This window comes from Garra rufa, chromosome 14 (genome assembly GCF_049309525.1).
Source record: "Garra rufa chromosome 14, GarRuf1.0, whole genome shotgun sequence".
Taxonomy (NCBI): domain Eukaryota; kingdom Metazoa; phylum Chordata; class Actinopteri; order Cypriniformes; family Cyprinidae; genus Garra; species Garra rufa.
Genome location: NC_133374.1, coordinates 32,536,804 through 32,560,346, shown reverse-complemented (window position 1 = coordinate 32,560,346; position 23,543 = coordinate 32,536,804). Strand labels below are relative to the sequence as shown.

Sequence of the window (23,543 nt, the reverse complement as noted above, 5' to 3'; positions counted from 1 at the left end):
TTAGACCAATAGCATCGCGTTCAAAAATGACCAACGAGTTTTGTTATTTGTCCTATCTAAAACTTGACTCTTCTGTAGTTATATCATGTACTAAGACCGGTGGAAATGCAAAGCTTCAATTTTCTAGGCTGATAAGATTAGGAACTACACTCCCATTCCGGCGTAATAGTCAAGGAAGTTTGCTGCCGTTATAAGGCCGAAGCAGGAGCAGTAATACCACGCAGCACATGTGCAAATGCTAAACTAGCTGGGAACTCATTTCTGATAATACTCCGCCTGCTTCGGCCATATTACGGCAGCAAACTTCCTTGACTATTATGCCGGAATGGAAGTGTAGTTCCTAATCTTATCAGCCTAGAAAATTGAAGCTTTGCATTTCCATCGGTCTTAGTACACGATATAACTACAGAAGAGTCAAGTTTTAAATACAATAAATATGGAAACTCGTTGGTCATTTTTGAACGTGATGCTATTGGTCTAATAGGATTCAATGATCTATGCTAAGCTGTGCTAAATAATTTAGTAAATCTGTTCATCATATAAAGCAAGAGTCTCTTCAGCAAATTTGGAAAAAACTTAATTCATATAGATTCGTAGACTGCCAATGAAGTGACAAACCACTCAGATTTAAAAAAATATCTTAATTTGTGTTCTGAAGATGAACTCTTATAGGTTTGCAATGACATGAGGGTGAGTAAACGATGACAGAATTTTCATTTTTGGGTGAACTATCCCTTTAAACTGTAAAACATATTTATAGTAGTTGCAGATAGAAGAGAACTTTCCATTTCCTTAACCTCAACCTTCACTGTTATCTAGTGACGGTAGTGTCAGCAGATGAGACTAAGCAACCCACAGTAATCAAGTACACACTGTGAACGTTCTCCACACTGCACTGTTTCCTCTAAAGGCACTTCATGTCAGAATCAGCTCTCACATTTTACACTGTTTACCTTTTCATTCATGAGCTTATGTTCAGTCAAAACACACTGTGTGTGGCATAGGACTTCTCTGTGTGTTGATACTCTCCCATAAACAGTTGCCTTTTTTAGCTGCCAAGGGTCTCAATAGTCGTGCCTTACCTTGGAAGCATTTCCTAACGGTTATTCGCTTTTCCTTTATTTTGTCGATGTTGATTAATTACCCCTCGGTTGCATTGCAGGCGAACCAAAACGTCAAAGAAACCTCAAATGAAATCTGTCCAAAGTTGCCACCTCAGCACAAAGCCTTTGTAATTCCTGACCAAACAAAATGAGATGAAAGAGGGCTTGTTCAGACAATGACAACTGAAAACAAATACATCTCTTCTGGTGACGCTGGTCCCATTAGGCTGTAACATCTGCTCGAATGCTTACTTGCAGTAATCATATTCAGTATTCCGCTAACATCGTGGGTTTGTTATTGTGGAACTCGTATGTTATGATGGAAAAAAAAATAGAGCGTCTGGTTTTTCTATTTGAAGATGCTATGCCAGGTGTGAAGAAAACTCTCCCACTCGAGATTGTACTTAAGGGATGATAGAGTACCTTGTAGACAAACACAAACACTTCCAATTCCAGTTCCTGGCTTTAAGAATGTAGTAAAACTCATGTTGTCTGTAACATAGGGTTGCTAGGATGTACTAAAAAACACAATGAGATCATCAAGACATGACCCAAAGTGCATTCTGTTTGAGAGGAGATGTTTAAAATGCTGTATCATTGCTTAGTTCAATTGAAAGTCAATGTAATGTTATTTTGTTTGTAATGTGATGTATTTCTGGGTGTAACAGAATATTTAGTGAGAAAAATGTAGGGCCTGACTTGATATTATCCATTGGGAATTGATTCAACCTGATCTCATGATGAAAACCTGTAGGAACTTTTCCACAAGAAAACTAAATATGTATCTATGTATCTTTCGTGACATATTTGATGTGAAATGTCCACTGAGTGTCGCTAAAACAGTGTAGGTTTTTATCCCCCTGAACAGATGAATATACATATGGTACTTTTTGTGACGTTGTTTTTGTTTGTGTCACCGCAGTTGATTGGCGCTATAACTCCAATGCTCAGTGAGGTTTTACAATAGCATACCATCTGCAATACACCTAAACCTACCCGATAGTATAAACAAAAGCAAAAGTGACGTAAAAACGCAATCGCAAGCATGCCGTTTTAGCTTGTTTTTCGATCTCTCATCTTTCAGCTCTTTCATTGTGAGTCATGTTTTTCCACATTCTAAGTCTAAATTCGCGCCAGCTAAGCTACCGAAAGCTTATTACGTCCACAAAGTGAAACATATAAAGCTGTAATAATAACTGTGTACGAAAACGATTACACATGCTTGCTGTTTTACCATCTCTAGTGTTCATTTCTGTTGGAAAGTCCAGTGATATGTCTTGTGAAAAAGTTTAAGTGTGGTGTGTATGTTCTCAAAGTCCACTCCGAAGGGAGATATTTAGGTTTTTTTAAATCCCTTTTCAAGAACTAGAATGAACAGCTCCTTTTGACTACAGCGTTTGTTTTCCGGATGCTATGATGTCACGTTGCGATCCATTAGAATATCATTCAAATAAATCCCTCCTACGGAAATTCGAATCGTTGGCGTGTGTCGAGGGACAAGGTGGGGTATTTGCTTGACTTTAGCGATGTAGCATGGACAGCTACTTCTGGGATGCTTCAGCTAGCTGCAGGGCAGCTCGTATAAAAGCGAGCATTGACTAAAGTGTCCGTAAACTACTTTAGTATCTGTGCTGGAACCGCGGCTGATGTAAACACGAGCATTAACTAGAGTGACAGTCATCAGTGGTCGCGTCGAAGCCGTGCCGTAGACGTGTGCAGTGTGTGGTAAGAAATTTATTCATCATAGTAGATAGCTAGCAGAGTAGATATCTCACAGGCTGACGATAGGACCAACACTACTGTAGCGTATTACCCTGCTGAAAAAAACAGCTAATACCAGCCTAGGCTGGTTGGCTGGTCTTAGCTGGTTTAAGCTGGAAGTAGCTGGTTTTAGCCGGTCTCCCAGCCTGGCCAAGCTGGTCAGGCTGGTTTTAGCTGGTTGTTTCCCAGCCTGACCAGCCTGGCCAGGCTGGAAAAGTGGCCAAAACCCCTCTAAAACCAGCCTGCCTTCCAGCTATGACAGGCTGACGATAGGGCCAACACTACTGTAGCGTATTATTTACTCACCCTCCATGAATCCTAGGTGTATATGACTTCCTTCTTTCAGACAAATGCAATCAGAGTTATATTTAAAATAATCCTGGCACTCCCAGGAGCGATCCAATGTGTTTTTGTAAGAAAACATCCATATTTAAAACGTAAGAATCACTTTAATCTATCTTCTGCAGTTTTACACGGAAATTGCTGCTTTGGGAAGGGGCGTGGCAAGACTGAAACGCCGTCTAAGCTGTTCGCCAATCACAACGCTTTGGGACAGCTAATCAAACACAACACATTTGGTTTTTCGGAAGGCAGGCCTTTCAACAAACCTAGAACTAATCAAGCCATTTGTGCCAGGCTGGGGAGAAAGCTATTGTAACAATGTAAATTATGTGAAAAATAATGCGTTTTTCGAACGCACCCCCAAAACAAAAAAAAGATCCCTTTAATTGGGTCCCACTTTAGTTGAGACCAATTCTCACTGTTAACTAATTATTGTTGACTTTTGCCTCACTAAACTACTAATATTTAAATTTATGTGCTTTATAAGTACTAATGAACAGCCAATATACTAGTAATATGCATGCTAATAAGCAACTAGTTAATATTGAAAATTGGTCCTAAACTAAAGTGTTACATTTAATAGTTTTTTTTAAAAGATTATTATTTTTTTCATTTAACAGTATGTATTTGTTTGTTTTTGTTTGTTTATTGTTTACTGTTATTAAATTTAGTTGTCAGATTAACTAATTAAATTATTAACTGATTAACTGATAAAATTTGTTTTAAGATTAAGTTATTTATTGCTGTTATTATATATTTTTTTATTTTCATTAATCCATCTGTTTGTTTGTTTGTTTGTTTGTTTGTTTATATTGTAATTTTTTAAGATTAAGTTGTTATTTATTTATTTAATCATATTAAAAAAACACAAGCAATTTAAAAAATGCATAATACACAAGAAATGAATAACAAATATTTCCAGAACAATAACAGATGTCCTAAGAAATACAATAGAAAAAAGAACATGTAATTTAAAAATGCAAAAAAAAAAAAATTTTTTTGATAATAATAGAAAAACATAAGGAAACATAAAATGAAGACTTGGTACACTCTTAAAAATAAAGGTGCTTCACGATGCCATAGAAGTTTTGTCTAAATGGTTCCATAAAGAATCTTTAACATCTGAAGAACCGTTCTGTTTCACGAAAGGTTCTTTGTGGTGAAAGAAGGTTCTTGAGATTATAAAAAGGTAATAAAGAGATGGTTCTTTAAAGAACCTTTGGCTGAATAATTCTTTGTTTAACCACAAATAGTTCTTCTATGGCATCGCTGTGAAAAACCTTTTAAAGCAACTTTATTTTTAGGAGTGTAGCTATAGCACTCTTTATCAAAAAGTTGATTAAATGAGAAAAAAGTCTAATCACACTGTAAAAAAAAATACTGTGATTTTAACACTAAAAGACTGTAAAAATGCTACCATAAAAACCTATTCATATATGGTGAAAAACTGTATTGGACATTACATTAATTTTACAGTAGTATACAGTTTTTGGAAGTGATAAGGAATGTATGATTTACAGTGAAAAAATGCAAATTGACACTTCTAGAATTCCGCGCATTACATTTCACATTTGATGTGTTTCTGTTGAAATAACTATGTTTCTTCTTAGTTTTTTTTTTTTTCTTATCAGGGTTGTATGTTACATCTAATGTTGTTAAACTAATGTTTATTGCATTATTTCAGTAACGTGTATTACATGATAGTGTTTAGTGTTTGTGTGAATGAAACTTTGCACCTTCTATAAATGTTAGTATTTAAAAGCTGCTTGTGATGAGCTTAGATTAATCATGTGACTTTCTCCTTACCACCTGCTTTTGGTGGTGTTCAGTGTATTACAAGGGTACAAAACCGATTTCAAAACTGTAAAACCCAAAAATGCTGGTTTATTTATAAATATAACAGTGCAATGTTAACTGTAGAAGGCAAATGGTGCTAAGATTTTGTAATACAGTGGCTAGTAAGTCTCAATTTCATAGAAAATACAAATAGAATTGCCACAGCACTAGCGTTAGCTGAATAAAAGGCAAGCTTTTGTACGTAAAACCATCATGCTGTGCATGTTTGTATGAAACACTGTCTGTCTGCAGTGAACTTGACTTTGGCTCTCTCCTGACCTCTGTTTATCTCTTAGCTTTAGCATATGCTGCTACTGTAAAAACATCTGCAGGAAATGCAGCACACACTGGAGGCTGCAGCTCCTGTAGGAATGAAATCACACCAAACCAGATGATTTATTGGGCCTGACAAAGCACGGCTGTCCCGCCAATTGATCAGTCAAAGCTACTGAGTCTAATTGATGTTGTTGTGTGGTCAGAGGCTGTGCTCACATGACGCAGAGACTGCATGAGAGGGGGTTGGGGGCAATGTGATCAAGGGGCTAATACTGGAACATGATGCTCATATTGACCTCTCTCTCTCTCAGCTTGCCTACCTTTTTTTCCCCTGTAGATTCCTTTTGCAGCATATGTTTGAAATTATTGTGGCTATTACTGTTATAGCTTCCCTATGTGCCTCATAAAGAAATGTTCAACATCATCCTAATAGAAAACAAAAGGCATACTAGCATAAGGTGGCTTTTGGCACATGGTAGCTGATTGTTGTTTGTCTGAAGTGGTTTACCAGGCCTACCCAGCTTGACCAAGATGGTCAACCAGCTCAACCCCAGCCTCACCATATGGTAGTCCTGCTGATCAACCATCTGGACCAACTTGGACCAGTTTATGACCATAAATGTTACTAATTAAACTAGCAGAAGATGGCTATGATATTCTGATCTATAAATATGACTGTTCCCTCGTTTTTTTTTTTGTTTTTTTTTTAAAGAAAATGGTTCCATAAGGAAGGTTCTTCAGATTATAAAAAGGGAAGAAGGAGATGGTTCTTTAAAGAACCCTTGACTGAATGGTTCTTTGTGAAACCAAAATAGTTTTTTCTTGAACCAAAAACACAAACTTGAGGTTACGGTGGGCAGTTACAATGAAAGTTAATGTGGACAATTTTTGAGAATTTAAAAGCTGTTAAAATCTTGAAAAGTCTTTGTTTAAACTGGTGTATTTTTTAACTGTAAATTATGGTAGCCCTTTTCCGCCAATGAAAAAAAAAAGGTAAATCTCACAATTCAGATTGAATTTACTGCAATTGCAAGTTAACTTTTTTTTTTCTCAAAATGACTTTTCTCTCTCTGACTTTTTTTTTTTTCAGAATTGTGAGATATAAACTTGCAATTCTGAGAAATAAAGCCATAATTGCTTGATTTAAACTTGCAACTGCGAGTTTTAAGTCAGAATTGCAAAACATAAAGATGTAAATTCCCAATTGTGATTTTTTCGTATAATTGCGAGTTTATATGTCAGAATTCTGACTTTATAACATGCAATTGCGAGTTATTAAGTCATAATTGTGAGACATAAACAAGCAATTCTAAGAACGTATTCTTTTTCCCCTCAAAATTGGACTTTATAATACACAATTGCGAGGTTATATCTCACAATTAAAAAAAAAAAGTCAGAATTGCAAGATTAAATCTCACAAGTCCTACTTTTTTTCGGAATTGTGAGTTTATATCAAGCAATTCTGAGAAAAAATTCAGAATTGTGAGTTTATATCATGTGATTCTAAGAAAAAAGTCAGAATTGTTTGTTTATATCTCATCATTCTGAGAAAAAATAGCATTTTAAAAAAATAATAATAATGTTAACATGCTTAGTATTTACGTGTTATACTTTTGTAGTGTTTATTAGTATTTCAATTAATATTAATAAATATTTAATATTTTCAGATTTCATTTTTTATTTTACATTATTTTGTTATGCTATATTAGTTTTTTATTTCATTTAGTTTTTAAAGTGCACATTATTTCATCTAATATCTATATTTTAATTTAGCTTTTATTTCAATTACAGAAAATGATTTTTGTGGATTTAGTTATAGTTACAATAGCAATACTGCTCGTGCATATACTTCTGAATATTGAGTATTATAATGTTTTTGAACTCATTCACTTCTGTCGTAATGCCTAAAATATATATTTTTTTAAATGAAAAATAGGATTATTAATTAATTAATTTATTTATTTATTTATTTGTTTGTTTGTTTTGGTAATCAACATTATGCCAATACTGTCAGCTGTGCTTGACTTGTACTGAATATTCCTATTTTTCATCTACCAGGCAAAAATTGTAAATCACCTAAAGCAATAGTACACCTCTCCTAAATAGTCACTGAAGTCACCAAATCCAAAATACAGTATGAATAACACCGATGCTGCAATGCGTAAAATAGAAAATGGTGCGGTATAGATTTTCCTGTTCCTTGTTAAATGGATTGATTTTTATAGTTAGTGAGATTACTATGATGGGCACTAACATACTAGAAGCCAGAATAGATAAGCACATATGGGCCGTAACACCACCAGTATTGTTGTTCCCTGATAAGCCGTTCCATTATGCCGAGGAGTAACCCCAAAATGACCAGAGATGCTATTAAGGGCTGACGTCAATCTCATTAAGGAAAATGGATTCTCCCAATTTAAGGAATGCAAAAGGTTCCTGGCATGCCATTTGGGATTTGACGTATTGTTGTCTGAGTGTTCATGGGACCCGAGAGACAATAGCAGCCTGTCTTGTCTGGCCGTAGGTTGTGGTGGAGAAGTCATAACTGAAGTCAATTTTCTGGACTCTGCCCTCGACCCCTGAAGGCACTTTTCCTTAAGTACTGTCTCTCACTGACACTGTTAGGAAAATTGCTTTTCACTTTTAACCAGCCAGGCATAAAAAGCCACTCTGGAAGGAAAGCGAGCCGGGTTACTCCTTCCAAAAGGCCTTTTATTAATATCGCTCCTGGAGAGATAAGCATTTTTTGGTATTCCGATATTCCGATATCTAACAGATTCCATTTTTAACCTCAAAAGTATCTCTGCTCTCTGTGCTGAACGTGTTTTCCCGTTTTCCCTCCTACATCGAGATAAAATGTTATCATTGGGTCATGCCTAATTTTGTATTCAATGTATATCACATTAGACTCTGTCCTTGGATGACTTTTGTAGTGAGGCAACATGGACAGGAAATGAGATCAAGATAAAGGCTGCCTTGTCCCTCTCTCCACACCGGGCCTACTAATTTTGGACTCCTGAGGCCGAGCGAACTAATTGTATTAGATTGAGATTTCCCAATAAGACAAAATGTGATGTATAGGCTACGGTGGGGTTCAGATTGAGGGGATCACAACTAAACATGCTTGTGCGTTGTTTAACAAAATATTAAATTCTAGTATATATTAAAATTAAAGATTATTTTCATAAATGTATTCAATATGACATTTTGTTAATTTACAGGTTTAAATTTAGATTTTGTAGACTTTTAGTCTTTAGATAAGATGTCTTTTTATCAATTTCAATTAATTTTTAAAGAAACATTTAAATATGTTATTTAATATTGAAATTTCTGTTCATAGCATACCATATCAAAAAACACTCTTTGGTTTTTGATTTCTTGAGAGTATTTAAAATTTAGCCCAAACTGTGCTCCTTTTGCAAATTTATGTTGTTTAAGGTCTAGGTGGTAGCTAGGTGGCTGAATAAACAGTAAATTATAAGTAAAAATAATAATTATTTAAATGTTACAATCTAATCCATGTACACTACCAGTCAAAAGTTTTGAACAGTAAGAATTTTAATGTTTTTTAAAGTCTCTTCTGCTCACCAAGCCTGCATTTATTTGTTCCAAAATACACCAAAAGCAAAAGTAAAGTAATGTTGTGAAATATTTTTACTATTTAAAATAACTGCTTTCTATTTAAATATATTTTAAAATGTAATTTATTCCTGCAATCAAAGCTACATTTTCAGCATCATTACTCCAGTCTTCAGTGTCACATTATCCTTCATAAATCATTCTAATATGTTGATTTGCTGTTCAAAAAAACATTTTTATTATTATTATTATTATTATTATTATTATTATTATCAATATTTAAAACAGTACAACAGTACATTTTCCTCAGGATTCTTGGATGAATAGAAAGATCCAAACATCAGCTTTTATCTGAAATAAAAAGCTATTGTAACATTATACACTATACCACTCAAAAGCTTGGAGTCAGTATATATATATGTGTGTGTGTGTGTGTGTGTGTGTGTGTGTGTGTGTGTGTGTGTGTGTGTGTGTGTGTGTGTGTGTGTGTGTGTGTATAATAGAAATTAATACTTTTATTTAGCAAGAATGCTTTAAATTGATTAAAAGTGATGACAAAGACATTTATAATGTCACAAAAGTTCTTCTGAACTTTCTATTCTTCAAAGAAACCTGAAAAAAATATACTTGTCTGTTTTCAACATAATAATAATAATAATAATACATGTTTTTGAGCAGCAAATCAGAATATTAAAATGATGTCTGAAGGATCATGCGACTGAAGTAAGGATGCTAAAATGTCATCTTAGAAATCACTAGAATAAATTACATCTTAAAATATAATCAAATAGAAAACAGTTATTTTAAATAGTAAAAATATTTCAAAATTGTACTGCTTTTGTTGTACTTTGGATCAAATAAATGCAGGCTTGGTGAGCAGAAGAGACTTCTTTAAAATACATAAAAAATCTTACTGTTCAAAAACTTTTGACTGGCAGTGTATGTTAACCAGATGTATAGCAATACAACGTTTTCATTTTGTTCTTTTTATTAAATTCTGGATGAAATGAAAATTGACCTTATTTTCTAAATGCATATTATTGATCTTTCTGTAAATGATTTGTTCGTGTCATTTTTTTAAACATTTTTTACATTACCATTTTTGGTCAATTCATAGTTCAATTCATCTGATGAAATTGCAGATTTATCAATCATTTAGTCTTATTAAACTTCAGCCATTCAACCACAGTTCTGCATTCAAGTCTGCTTCCATAGAACCAAGTCCTACATTTAGTTTTTTTTTCAATAATCTGTTTCACTCAGATCATCATAAAAAAAAAAAGATCTGTCACAACTTCCAAGAACCATGTTTTTTTTGGTTTATTTAAACGGAAGCTGATCAACCAACCAACTTCCTTGACATGGTCAAGTCAATGTAAAACAGAAGGTCTATAACTCATCCTTATTCTGTCATTGAGCCATCATAGATCTTTCATGGGTGGGGTCTCCTTATTACTTGCCATTACATTTGTGATTAGCTTCAAGATAATCAAACGCAACACAACCGTGTGCCATTCCCTGCTCTAAAATGCCTTTACCTCATTGCATTAGTCCATATTACATGACAGATGCAAACCATCTCAATCTGAGCACCTCATTCCTCCGTCTCACTTTCCCTCTCTCAGAGGAGGGTCACTGAGTGCGCTCCTTCACCAGATCAATACAGAAATGGCGGTTAGTGGACTCTGAGTTCCCTGTCATGGTTGAGTGCATATACAGAGCTCTCTGAAGCAACTGGAGGAGTTCTGCCCCATGTAGCCTTGGGAGCTTTGGGCTCCTGAGAAACAATGGACTAATTGAGGACCTACAGCAGACCCCTGACACTGTGGCCTGGCCTGCTCGTGTTCTGTTGTTTAGAAGACAGGAAAAGAGAAGGGCTATCTTCTATCTTCACTCTGTATATAGCTGTCTGTGCCCCAGGCAGCAGTGTGGCCTTATTTATGACACAAAATCAGTCCCATCCTCTGTACCGAACTGTTATCGCATACATGCACAAGCTTCAATCAGACCCCAATGACCAACCAGAACTATGAAGAGTTGTAACATTTGTAGTAAGTCTGTTCACTAAACTTTAAAACCCAGCTAACTCAACTTAGCCTAGACTGTTTTAAAGAGATAGTTCACCCAAAACTTAAAATTAACCCTTAGATTTACACACCCTCAAGCCATTCTAGTTACAGTTGAGGTCAAAAGTATACATCCCCCTTTCAGAATCTGAAAAATGTTAATTATTTTACCAAAATAAGGGGTATCATATAAAATGCATGTTATTGTTTATTTAGTACTGACCTGAATCGGATATTTCACATAAAGATGTTTAGATATAGTCCAAGAGTTTAAAGGTTTACATCTCCTTGATTCTTAATACTGTGTTCTTACCTGAATGATCCACAGCTGTTTTTTTGTTTAGTGATAGTTGTGCATGAGTTCCTTGTTTGCCTGAACTCTTGAATTCTTTGGTTTTCCAGCATATTTTTGTATTTAAACCCTTTCCAAGAATGACTGTATGATTTTCACACTGAGGGCAACTGAGAGACTCATATGCAACTATTACAGAAGGTTCAAACGATCACTGATGCTCCAGAAGGAAAAACCATGCATTAAGAGCTAGGGGGTGAAAACTTTTTGAATTTGAAAATCAGGGTAAATTTAACTTATTTTGTCATCTGGGAAACATGTAAGTATCTTCTGTAGCCTCTGAAGGGCAATACTAAATGAAAAAATATATATAATATTTAGGCAAAATAAGAAAAAAGGAACACATCTCCATTCTGTTCAAAAGTTTTCACCCCGGCTCTTAATGCATCGTTTTTTCCTTCTGGAGCGTCAGTGAATGTTTGAACCTTCTGTAATAGTTGCATATGAGTCCCTCAGTTGTCTGAAAGAAGAAAGTCATATACGCTTGAGGGTAAGTAAAAATCATGAGGTAATTTTCATTTTTGGGTGGGTTAACTATAACTTTAATGCATCACAGATTCTAAAGCTCAAATTATGCTGCTTTCTAAGACCTTGTTTTCGTCAAACTAGCAGCATTGGCAGCACAGATAATCCCAGAATGCAACAAGCTCAATAGAAAATGTTCGACAGAGTAGAAACAAATTGTATTCTACTTGTATTCTATTCAGTCTTGCAACATATCAATACAAAAATAGTTAATACAAACGCATTAACTGTAACATGGCTAGCATGAAGCAGACAAAGATGATGGCATAGCAAACCTAAGTGCAGTTTTATTTCCAAAGGCGATGACCCAAAAACATAAACAAACTTAATCCTGGACGTCAAACAAAAGATCAACCTGAACTCGCCTGGCATGTAAAACATAAAACAGTATAACATACTTCAGTACACATCAAAGTAATATGACAAACATACAGCAGGGCTGCCAACTTTTGAGTTCAACTTGAAGTTCAACATAACAGGTTGGGTGGTGGTTTCAAGGACCAGCATAAACCAGCAAAGAACCAGCATCCCAGCACCAAAACATACCTAACCAGCATATGCTGGTTTTTTCAGCAGGGAGACCTGAACTAAAAACATACAATATGGACATAGTTTTTTGCTTATTAGAGAATTATGCTAACGTTATAAATACTCTAAGCTCAAAACCTAGAATACACAAATATTGAGTTCCAAAGTTTAATGTTAACATGTTTTGTGTGTTCTATGTATTATTTGAACTTATTAGCATCAAGTTAGCTTAGCAACATGCTATATGAAACAGCATATGCTGGTTAGGTAGGTTTTGAAGCATAGATGCTAGTTTGAGCTGGCCATGTGCTGGTCCTAAGATAGTCATACGCAACTAGCTCCTGCTCAGGACCATCTTAAGACCAGCACATGACCATCTCAAACCAGCTTAAACAAGCTCATGACCAGGTAAGGACCAGCTAAACCAGCTCAAACCAACATCCATGCTTCAAAAACTTCAGCATATGCTTTTTTTTCAACAGGGGGCAAACACTTATATTTCAGTATTTGCATGTGCTGTTTATTTTTGTGCTTAGAATATTTTGTTAACTTAGCAACATGCTAACATGAAACTCTTCCCTGCTGAAAAAACCTAGGCTGGTTGGCTGGTTTTAGCTGGTCAGCAGGCTGGTTTTAAGAGGGGTTTTGGCCACTTTTTTTGATTTTGGAGACCAGCTAAGACCAGCCAACCAGCCTAGGCTGGTTTTAGCTGTTTTTTTTCAGCAGGGTTGTAACTCAATATTGTCTGTGCTTTGTATTTTTGTACTTTTAGAATATCACGTTAACTTTTGGACTTCAACTATGTGCTATACAGCAGCTATAATACGGTAATGAACCCTTACAAAAATTAACCATGATTTTATTATAGTAAAAGTGTAGTAACAGTGTTTTTTGGTGTATTGATTACCATTTAACCACCATGGTTAAACTATGGTTAGTGTAGCAAAACCACGGTTAATTTGTGGTTAGGCTACCATGGTCTAAATATAGTAACCATGTTTTGGGCTTTATTTGTAGTAAAACATGTTTAATTGTTAATAAGGGAATTGATATTGTAATGGTAAATACGGTAGGTGAATTGAACTTGTTTCAAAATTGATGAACTTCACCTTCGTATAGATCTGATTTGAAGCAACACTGAAATAACTTGAGCTAAATAATAACAATATTGTCTTCTAGAGCTGCTTTACAGAAGAATCTGAATCTGTCTTCTTAGTTGTGTTTCAAAATTGATTCTTCTATGATTGTGTTTCCCTGTTGAAAAAAAAAACTGAATATGCTGGTTAGGTAGGTTTTGATGTTGGGATGCTGGTTTATGCTGGTCCTTTGTTGGTTTATGTTGGTCCTTGAACAGCAACATGACCAGCTAAGGACCAGCATAAACCACCCTGCTGAAAAAACCCCCAGCTAAAACCAGCCTATAGGCTGGTTGGCGGTTTTAGCTGGTCAGCAGACTGGTTTTAGAGGGGTTTTGGCCACTTTCCCAGCCTGGCCAGGCTGGTCTTATCTGGTCAGGCTGGGAGACCACCAGCTAAAACCAGCCTGACCAGCTACTTTCAGCTTAAACCAGCTAGGACCAGCCAACCAGCCTAGGCTGGTTTTAGCAGTTTTATTTAAGCAGGGCAGCAAAGGACCAGCATAAACAATCCAAGGACCAGCATAAACCAGCTAAAACATGCATGCCAGCATTAAAACCTACCTAACCAGCATATGCTATTTTTTTCAACAGGGTTATTACTGTAAAGCTGCTTTGACACAATCTTATTGTATAAAGTGCTATAGAAATAATGATGACTTGCATTAGCTTAGGAACATGATAATGTCAACTTAACCATATGTTACTTGAGTCTGTCATATACTCTTCTGCGAGTGATATTTGCATGATGCATGCTAGCTCATGAGTTGCTCACTCATGGTTAGAATGCTGCCTTTGTGAGCAGCAGGCAGCAAGCTTAGTTTTGAAACAGAGCACAATAGTTAAAGTTCAGTGTGTAATGTGCCTAGCAATTCCCAGGATGTGTGGATAGAAGTTTTGCTCCTCACTGCTGCAAGTAAGCAGTACTACAGTGCAAGTGCAGTAGACCTGCTTTTCCGCCCACTCTGCCTCCTCATTCTGTCTCTCGCTCTTTGTCTGTGTGTCTTTCTCTTTGCCCTCTACTCTCTGCCCTTCTCAGGGGCAGATCGGAGTGGTTGTAGGAGGAGGGTCATATGCACTTCCTGGTTTTGGCTCACCGCCTGGTCTATTTTAAGTTCAGAGGCCTGAGATTTTTCTTTGGCAAACCCATACAGTACAAATCAGGGATGTCACAGAGAAACAGCCCAAAGCAAAGGCCATGATGTTCACATAGCGCTGCGGTGACGTAGAAAAACAGATACCAATCAAGTGGCTTGACTTGCAGCTTTAGAATAATAATTCTTGCAGTCTTCTGTGAAGACAGATGCGACATCTATATTGACTAAATTTAGGAATGCATTACCACCCAAAATCCTCAATTGACTTTTTTCTTAACTTCATTGATCACTGCGGGAAAACATACTAAATGTGGCTTATGTTATTGAACTTTATAGATCCGAAAAAGCAGCATGTTGCTCAGGGTCAATAAATCAAATATGGTGAACTTCTCACGTTCAGATGATCAATGGCCTGCTGCTTTTGTGACGATGCCTAAGGGTTATGAGGTGACTCACAATATCCTAAAATGAAACCAAAACTGGTTGTCTAAATTCCACTTGTTGTGTATCTCAGATTCCTAAAGGTTTGTTTTTCTTGTTTCTTCTTACAGATGAGAGATCGTCAACCACCCACATTTCCCGCTCCTTGGCTAATGATCTGGGCGGCTCTCTGGGCCCGCTGATTGGTGAACGTAAAACATCTGTTCCCGCCCACTCCAGCCAGCCGATGCTGTTCACATTCGACATACCTGTACGCCACTCCCATAGTACTCTGTCTAATAGTGCTCCTCAGGACTACCTCTTCCTACATCAGTGCATGAGCCGCAAGAGCGAGAGTGCACGGTAAGAGCCATATTCTCTTGGGATGTGCTCATATTACACCTCTTATAGCTTAGACCGAAAAAACTAACAAGATATTGTCTTCAGTACTGGAAGCACTTTATTTCAAGCGATGTAATGTAGGAAAAGAGCAGAATTTATATCAAGGTCAATAAATCTCCTAAAATATCAGATCATTTTAGGGTAGGCACAGTTACTTCAGGTTGTAAAATGTAATGTGGTGTGATTCCCCCTAAAACAACTGAATATACTTAATTATTGTGTAAATATATAATGATATTTGTGACCCTGGACCACAAAACCAGTCTTAAGTAGCATGGGTATATCTGTAGCAATATTATAAATATTATAAAATTATGTTTTTCTTTAATGCCAAAAATCATTTGGGTATTAAGGAAAGATTATGTTTCATGAAGATATTTAGTACATTTCCTATCATAAATATATCAAAAGTTAGTTTTTGATTAGTTATATGCATTGCTAAGAACTTCATTTAGACAATTTTAAAGGCGATTTTCCCCTTTTTGGATTTTTTGGCACCCTCAGCTTTCTTTTTCTTTTTTTTTCTTTTTTTGTATCTCGGCAAAATATTGTCCTATCCTAACAAACCACAAATCATTGAAAAGCTTATTTATTCAAAATTCGACCTTTATGACTGGTTTTGTGGTCCAGGGTTACATTTGTTAAAAATACTCAAATTTCTCACTCATGCTTACTCATTCACCTCGGGAGATGAATCTGATTCTTCCACTCACACGCATATTTATACATACAGAGAGTGTCTTCTTTATTCAAGATTCTAGAGACGAATCATCCTTCATATAAAGAGCTGTCACGTACTGATGTATGATCTCTAGAGAACCGCTCATAGATCAAAAATCATGTAATGAAAATTATGCTGGATATTGATAAACCATTACGATAGAAAATAGTTGCTGATGTTGGTGGATCCAAAGCTGATGCTTTGGTGGTGTTCGTATAAAAGAGAAAATACAGTGTGTGTTAAATGCACACAAATCTCACACAGCTGTCAATAAATGACTGATTCTAAATTATTTTTTACATTGCAAGATTATTTATATGACAATTAAACACCCCTCTACATTTCTCAATTGTCAGTAGTCTGCTGTATGTTTAGTATTATGTTTATTTCAATAAATAATGATACATTTCAATAAACTACAATGTTTTTATGTTACACTTGTCCTTGTTACAGTGTAATTATATATTTAAGTACTTAGTAATAATAGTTACATGTACTACATGTACTTACTATATGGTTACGGTTAGGTTAAGTGTTTGGTATAGGGTTAGTTGCATGTAATTATGCATAATTTATTGTTATTACTATAGTAAGAAAATGTGACGAGTAACAAGGAGACCGTACAATAAAGTGTTACCATTTTTTTTTATATTATTTAAATTGTATACATTGTTGTATTGCCTTTCATAGCAAACTAGTCGTTTTAAAGACAGAATTGTTTTAAATGCTGTATTACAGTAATGGGAATGTTTTTATTTTTTTTAATTATGTAATTTTCCACATTTCCGTAAGGAGATGATATATAATATGCTTAATTGCAATAAAAAATAATGTTTCAAAGCAAAGCATTTTTAGCAAAAAACATTTGGATTTGGGGTAAAATCCAATGTACATCCAGAAAGTATTCAAAGCGCTTCAATTTTTTCACATTTTATGTTACAGCCTTATTCCAAAATGTATTAAACTCTTTACTTTTCTTCCAGATTCTACAAAAAATACCCCATAATGACAATGTGAAAGAAGTTTGTCTGAAATCCTTGTAAATTTATTAAAAATAAAAAACAAAGTCTTTGCCATGACACACAAAATTGAGCTCAGGTGCATCGTGTTTCCACTGATCATCCTTGAGATGTTTCTACAACTTAACTGGAGTCCACCTATGGTAAATTCAGTTGACTGGACATGATTTGGAAAGGCACACCTGTCTATATAAGGTCCCACAGTTAACAGTGCATGACAGAGCTCAAACCAAGCCACGAAGTTCAAGGCTGTAGACTTCCCTGCCGAAAAAACCCCCAGCTAAAACCAGCCTAAGCTGGTTGGCTGGTCTTAGCAGGTTTAAGCTGGAAGTAGATGGTTTTAGCTGGTCTTTCAGACTGGGAAAGTGGTTAGAACTCCTCTAAAACCAGCCTGCTGACCAGCTAAAACCAGGCTGTTTGACCAGCTAAAACCAGTTAATCAGCCTATGCTGAAAGTGGCCAAAACCTCTCTAAAACCAGCCTGCTGACAAGCTAAAAGACAAGCCTATGCTGGTTTTAGCTGGGTTTTTTTTTTTTTTTTTTTTTTTTTACCAGGGTTCCGAGACAGGATTGTATTAAGGCACAGATCTGGGGAAGGGTACAGAATAATTTCTGCAGCTTTGAAGGTCCCAATGAGTACAATGCCCTTCATCATCCGTAAATGGAAAAAGTTTGGAACCACCAGGACTCTTCCTAGAGTGGGCTGCCCAGCCAAACTGAGCAATCGGGGAATAAGAGCCTTAGTCAGGGAGGTAACCAAGAACCTGATGGTCACTCTGAATGAGCTCCAGCATTTCTCTGTGGAGAGAGGAGAACCTTCCAGAAGAACAACCATCTCTGCAGCACTCCACCAGACGCAAGCCACTCCTTAGTAAAAGACACATAACAGCCTGGAGTTTGCCATAAGGCACCTGAAGGACAAAATTCTCTAGTCTGATCAAACAAAAATTGAACTCTTTGGCCTAATTGCCAAGCGTCATGTCTGGAGAAAACCAGGCACCGCTCATCACCTGGCCAATACCATCCCTACAGTGAAGCATGGTGGTGGCAGCATCATGCTATAGGGAAGTTTTTCAGCATCAGGAACTGGGATACTGGTCAGGGTCGTGGGAAAGATGAATGCAGCAATGTACAGAGACATCCTTGATGAAAATCTGCTCCTGAGCACTCTTGAGCTCAGACTGGGGTAACGGTTTATCTTTCAACAGGACAACGACCCTTAGCGCATAGCCAAGATAACAAAGGAGTGGCTACGGAACAACTCTTTGGATGTCCTTGAGTGGCCCAGCCAGAGCCCAGACTTGAACCCGATTGAACATCTCTGGAGAGATCTGGAAATGGCTGTGCACAATGCTCCCCATCCAACCTAATGGAGCTTGAGAGGTACTGCAAAGAAGAATGGAAGAAACTGGCCAAAAATAGGTGTGCCAGGCTTGTAGCATCATACTCAATAAGACTTGAGGCTGTAATTGGTGCCAAAGGCTGTGAATACTTATGTACGTGTTTTTTTTTTATTTGTAATAAATTTGAACTTCTTTCACATTGTCATCATAGGGTATTGTTTGTAGAATTTTGAAGAAAGCTATCAATTTAATCCATTTAGAAATAAGGCTGTAACATACAGTAACAAAATTTGGAAAAAGTGAAGCGCTGTGAATACTTTCCAGATGCACTGTATGCCACTCAGTATAGACATATACAGGTTTTAATTCTTGTCATCTGTCACTTGTATTTGAGATCATCTTTCCAGGAATATTATTTGTTATTAGGTCATAAGCGAAAGCGTTGTCACCTTTTAAACAAACACCTATGAGACCTTCCTACAAATTCAGGAGCAGGCGGTGACGTATTGTAGTGTTTACCGAAGGATTCACTTACAGGATGTGCTCATCAGTCATTGCTCCCTGATTCACTTCCTTTGATTATAATCCTGGTGAAATAATGCCAAATGAAACAGAATTGTGTTATAATGCCTCTGGCTAATCAAGCCATGAAAGGTTTACTATGCCTAGTATTTATTTCATCCCGCAAACTAAGTCTCTTCACACAATCATTTGACTTTAAACCTGCAGAAAGTAAACAAACTCTGTTTTATCCTATGTGTACCAGCCATGCCAGTTTTACTAGGGGAATGCCCATGATATTCATCATCACTACCAAATATAGTGTCATAAACACTCTCCATCATACACCATCATGTAGTAACACAGCAGACAAAAAAAAAAAAGGAAAAAGAAAAAAAACTCTGTAAGCCAGACATGGTGCGTCTGTTATATAAGAGAACTCCACTGCCCCCAGTGGTTGAATTCTAACATTACACAAATACTGTTGTGTTTTTTTGTGTGTGTACTTACATCCAGTGTTGCTATTGTTAACTACAACTATTAAAAAATAATAATAATAATAATTTACATTTTGTTTAAATAAAATACTAATATTGAATGACAACTTTAAAAAATCTAATTAAAATTGTCTTGGCGACTAATTAAAATAAGTTTAAGTAATAATAAGCTGAATCTAAAAAAAGGCAAAAACATAAAATTACAATGCAAAACAAAAATATAAATATAATCTAATTCAAAATATTAATACATATCAAAATAATATGTAAATTATTGTAAAAAAAAAACGATATATACTGGCTAGTATATCAAAATACTACTTACTTTTTTATGTAGTATAGAGTATTAATATTGTGCACATTATGCAAATGCTGCATTGAATTTGACAAAATATGCACTATATAGAGCACATTGCATGCAAAATTGTATCCCACAATGTCAAGCATTTAACAACCTTCCATTTCTAGTGTAATTAATAAGTTGTAAGTAAATTAAAAAAAAATAATAATAATAATAATAATTTCTGCCCAAACTAATAACTGAATGCCACACAAACATGAGGTCATGTGACCTTTTAGATTACATCTTTTATCAATTTGTGAGATTTTGATACAGATTTTATATTGTGGTTAAAAGGCAAAGAAATATTGTTGCGCTCTAATGAAGGCTAATTGTAAGTCCAGGTGCGTAAAAACCAATAAAGTGTAGAAGAGACTGTAGATGGTTCGCACTCTGAAAAACTAGACAAAGTCTTTAACAAAAAGAATCAATTATTTTAATAGAGCAAGAGACAAGGACAATATTGTGGTTAAACCTGTGGTCAGTTCTATGTTATATATAGTTTGCCTTGTCAGCATTTGCATGACTGATTAGTATTATTTATAGCAAAGACTAATACTTTGGCTGTTGTTTAGATTAGATTATTTATTTATTTTAGTAATGTCTCTGTGAGAAAATCAGTGATCATAAACTAATAAATAACTAACAATGTCATTTTGTTCCCAAAGGAGCGCGAGTTTCTCGCAGGCCTCGCGCAGCAGTCTTCTGGTGGGCAGTGACTCTGCGGTTCAAAGACTCACTCATGGTTTCTCTCACTGTTTGAACGGCATGGGCGCCCAGCTTCACGGTTTCTACAGCCTTCCCAAACCCGGCAAGAATCAGCAGCCCTCTTTGCGGACTGACACGCGTGACGCTTGCTATGTTCTGCCCAGGGGTTACAGCTCAGAAGGAGCATCAGAGCTTGACTCAGATGATGTCTACACCTATAAGACCCCTAATAACACTCTAGCAGCCCCCCAAACAAATGAGCAGCGGGCTCTCGATAACTATGATTTACCCAGCATTCCTGGCTCTGTCTACCAGATCCCACGCACGTTTGATAAGAACCACAATGCCCTTATGCCGTCCAGTGCTGACTCCACAAATGCGCCTCCTCCCAGACCTCCTAAACCCAGCCAGGGTTCAGAGACACGGTGGGGCAGCCCGCTGTCCGTGGGGGCTCAAAATGGAGAGGTCGCCACAGTGTCCGTCATCCCCAGGAGGAACACACTGCCGGCGGTGGAGAACATCAAGCTTCACAGAGGTAATACACTCACATAAACTTTATTTTAAAGGGATAGTTTAACCAAAAATGAAACTTTAGTCAATAATTATTCACGCTCATGTTGTTACAAACTTGTAAGACCTTTGTTCATTGAGATTTTTTTGATGAAATCCGAGAGCTCTTTGAGCTTGCATAGACTGCAACACAATTTACATGTTTAAGGCCCAGAAAGGTAGTAAGGACATTGTTAAAATTGTCTGTTGTCTCCTTTGGTCTCTCCTCTCATTGTCTCTTTTTATTTAAATCTTGTCTCTTAATGCATCTCTATTTTTTCTCTTGTCTCTGCTGTTGTTTTATCTTGTTTCTCCTCCCAACTTGTCTGTTTTAATCTTTTCTGTACTTGTCTCATTGTCATCTTGTCTCAATTTGTCTCCATCTCTCTAATGTTCTTCTTTAGTCTCATTTTGTTATTTCTCCCCTTTTCTCTCGCTTTTATTCTCATCTCTTCTTTAGTCTCCTCATTTCTCTTCTTTTGTGTTTTCATCTGGTTTCCTCATCTTTTCTTCTCTCTTCTTTCCTTGTTTTATCTACTATCTTTTCACATTTAGTCTTTATATTTTGTCTCTTGTCTCTTCTTGTTCTCATCTTTTTTCTTTTTGTCTTTTAACTTATTGTCTCATCATGTCACTTGTCTTTTCTCTTCTGGTCTCTCTTCTCATTTTGTCTCACCTGTCTTCTCATTAATTTAATTCTGGTCTTGTCAAATTCTTGTCTCATTGTCTCCTCTCATCTCTCCTTTTCTCTTATTTTGTTTTTTCTCTTCTCTCATCTTGTCTGTTTTCTCTTATCTCCACTTTTTGGTCTCATACTTTGACGATACTTTAGACAAAATGTCTCTTCTCTGTGCTCTTTTCTACCCTTTCCTCGCGCTGTGTCTGTCCTCTAATTTGGTCTGTTTTAATCTTGTCTCTCCTTGTCTCATTCTCTTTAGTCTCCTCTCTTCTTTTCTGTTTTCATCTGGTCTCTTCCCATCTTTTCTCCTCTCTTTCCTCTTGTTTTATCTAGTATCTCTATCTCATATCTTGTCTTTTCTTGTTTGTTCTCATCTTTTCTCTTTTTGTTATTTAACATCTTGTCTCATTATGTCACTTGTCTTTTCTCCTGTAGTCTCTCCTCTCATTTTGTCTCACCTGTTTTCTCTTTTTTTTTTTTTTTAAATCTGGTCTTGTCTCTTTGTCTCTCATCTCTCCATATCTATTTTTGTCTCATTCTCATCATCTCTCCTTTCCACTCATTTAGTTTTGTCTCTCCTCTCATCTTGTCTGTTTTCTCTTATCTCCACTTTTTGTCTCATACGTTGACAAAACTAATCAAAAAATGGGAGGAAAGGGGAATTAGACAAGAACAAAAGGGATTAAAAGAAACAAGATGAGAAGAGAGACTTTTTTCTTGTCTCACTCTCATTTTGTCTATTTTTTTTGTCTATTTCCTTTGTCCTCTCAATTCATTTTCATCTATTCTACTTTTCCCATGTTGTCTTGTCTGTTTATTTTATAGTCTCATCTTCACTCATTTGCATTAATCTTATTTATTTTTTCTCTCTGCCTGACTTTTCTCCTCTCTTCTTTTCTAGTAACTTTTCTCATTTTGTTTGGTTCTTTTTTTGTCTTGTCTGTTGTCTCCTATTGTCTTGTCTGGTCTCTCCTCTGATTTTATCTCTTATTTAAATATTGTCTCTTACTGTTCCTCATTCTTGTCTTAATTGGTCTCATTTTATCTATTTTTTCTTATCTCTATTTATCCTCTTGTCACTTCTTTCCTGTTGTTTTCTCTTGTCCCATCTTTAAACTTGTCTTCACTTGTCTCATTCTCATTTTGTCTCAATTTGTCTCAGTCTCTCTAATGTTATAATCTTCTTTCATCTCATCTTGTCTTTTCTCTCCTTTCCTCTCACTTTGTCTCTCCTCTCATTTGGTCAATTTCAATCACTTCTTGTCTTATTCTCTTTAGTCTCCTCTCTTTTCTTCTTCTCAGTTTTCATCTGGCCTCATTTTTGCCTTTTAACTTGTCTCATCTTGGCACTTTTTTTGTCATTTCTTCTCTGGTCTATCCTCTGATTTTGCCTCACCTGTCTTCTAATTTTTGTCTGTTTCTAATTTGGTTTTGTCTGTTTGTCTCTCATCTCTCCATTTCTCTTTTTGTCTTATTCTCATCTTCTTTCCTCTCATCTCATTTTGCCTTTTCTTATTTTCATTTTTTTGTCTCGTCACACGATACTTTAGACAAAATGAGAGGAATTGAGAATGAGACAAGAAAAAGCAAGACTAAAAGAAATAAGATGAAAAGCGAGACTCTTGTCTCCTCATCTTTCCTTTCCTCTTTTTTCTTGCCTCTCCATCTTGTATGTTTCTTTTAGTGTTCTTTTCATACTTTTTTCTTGTCTTACTCTCATTTTGTATATTTTAAAGTCTTGTCTTGTCTCCTTTTTTTCCCTTC

The 23,543-nt window shown here is 36.0% G+C and overlaps 1 protein-coding gene and 1 pseudogene across 1 annotated transcript in view; both read left to right on the top strand.

Moving 5' to 3' along the window:
- gab2 (GRB2-associated binding protein 2) overlaps window positions 1–23,543 on the top strand; it is a 123,105-nt gene that overhangs the window by 85,582 nt on the left and 13,980 nt on the right. Inside the window, exons 3-4 of the mRNA XM_073817372.1 lie at window positions 15,152–15,383; window positions 20,512–21,086. Of these exons, the coding sequence (XP_073673473.1) occupies window positions 15,152–15,383; window positions 20,512–21,086 (807 nt within the window). The remainder of the gene's footprint in view (window positions 1–15,151; window positions 15,384–20,511; window positions 21,087–23,543) is intronic.
- Window positions 17,497–18,309, top strand: LOC141285203 (uncharacterized; annotated as a pseudogene).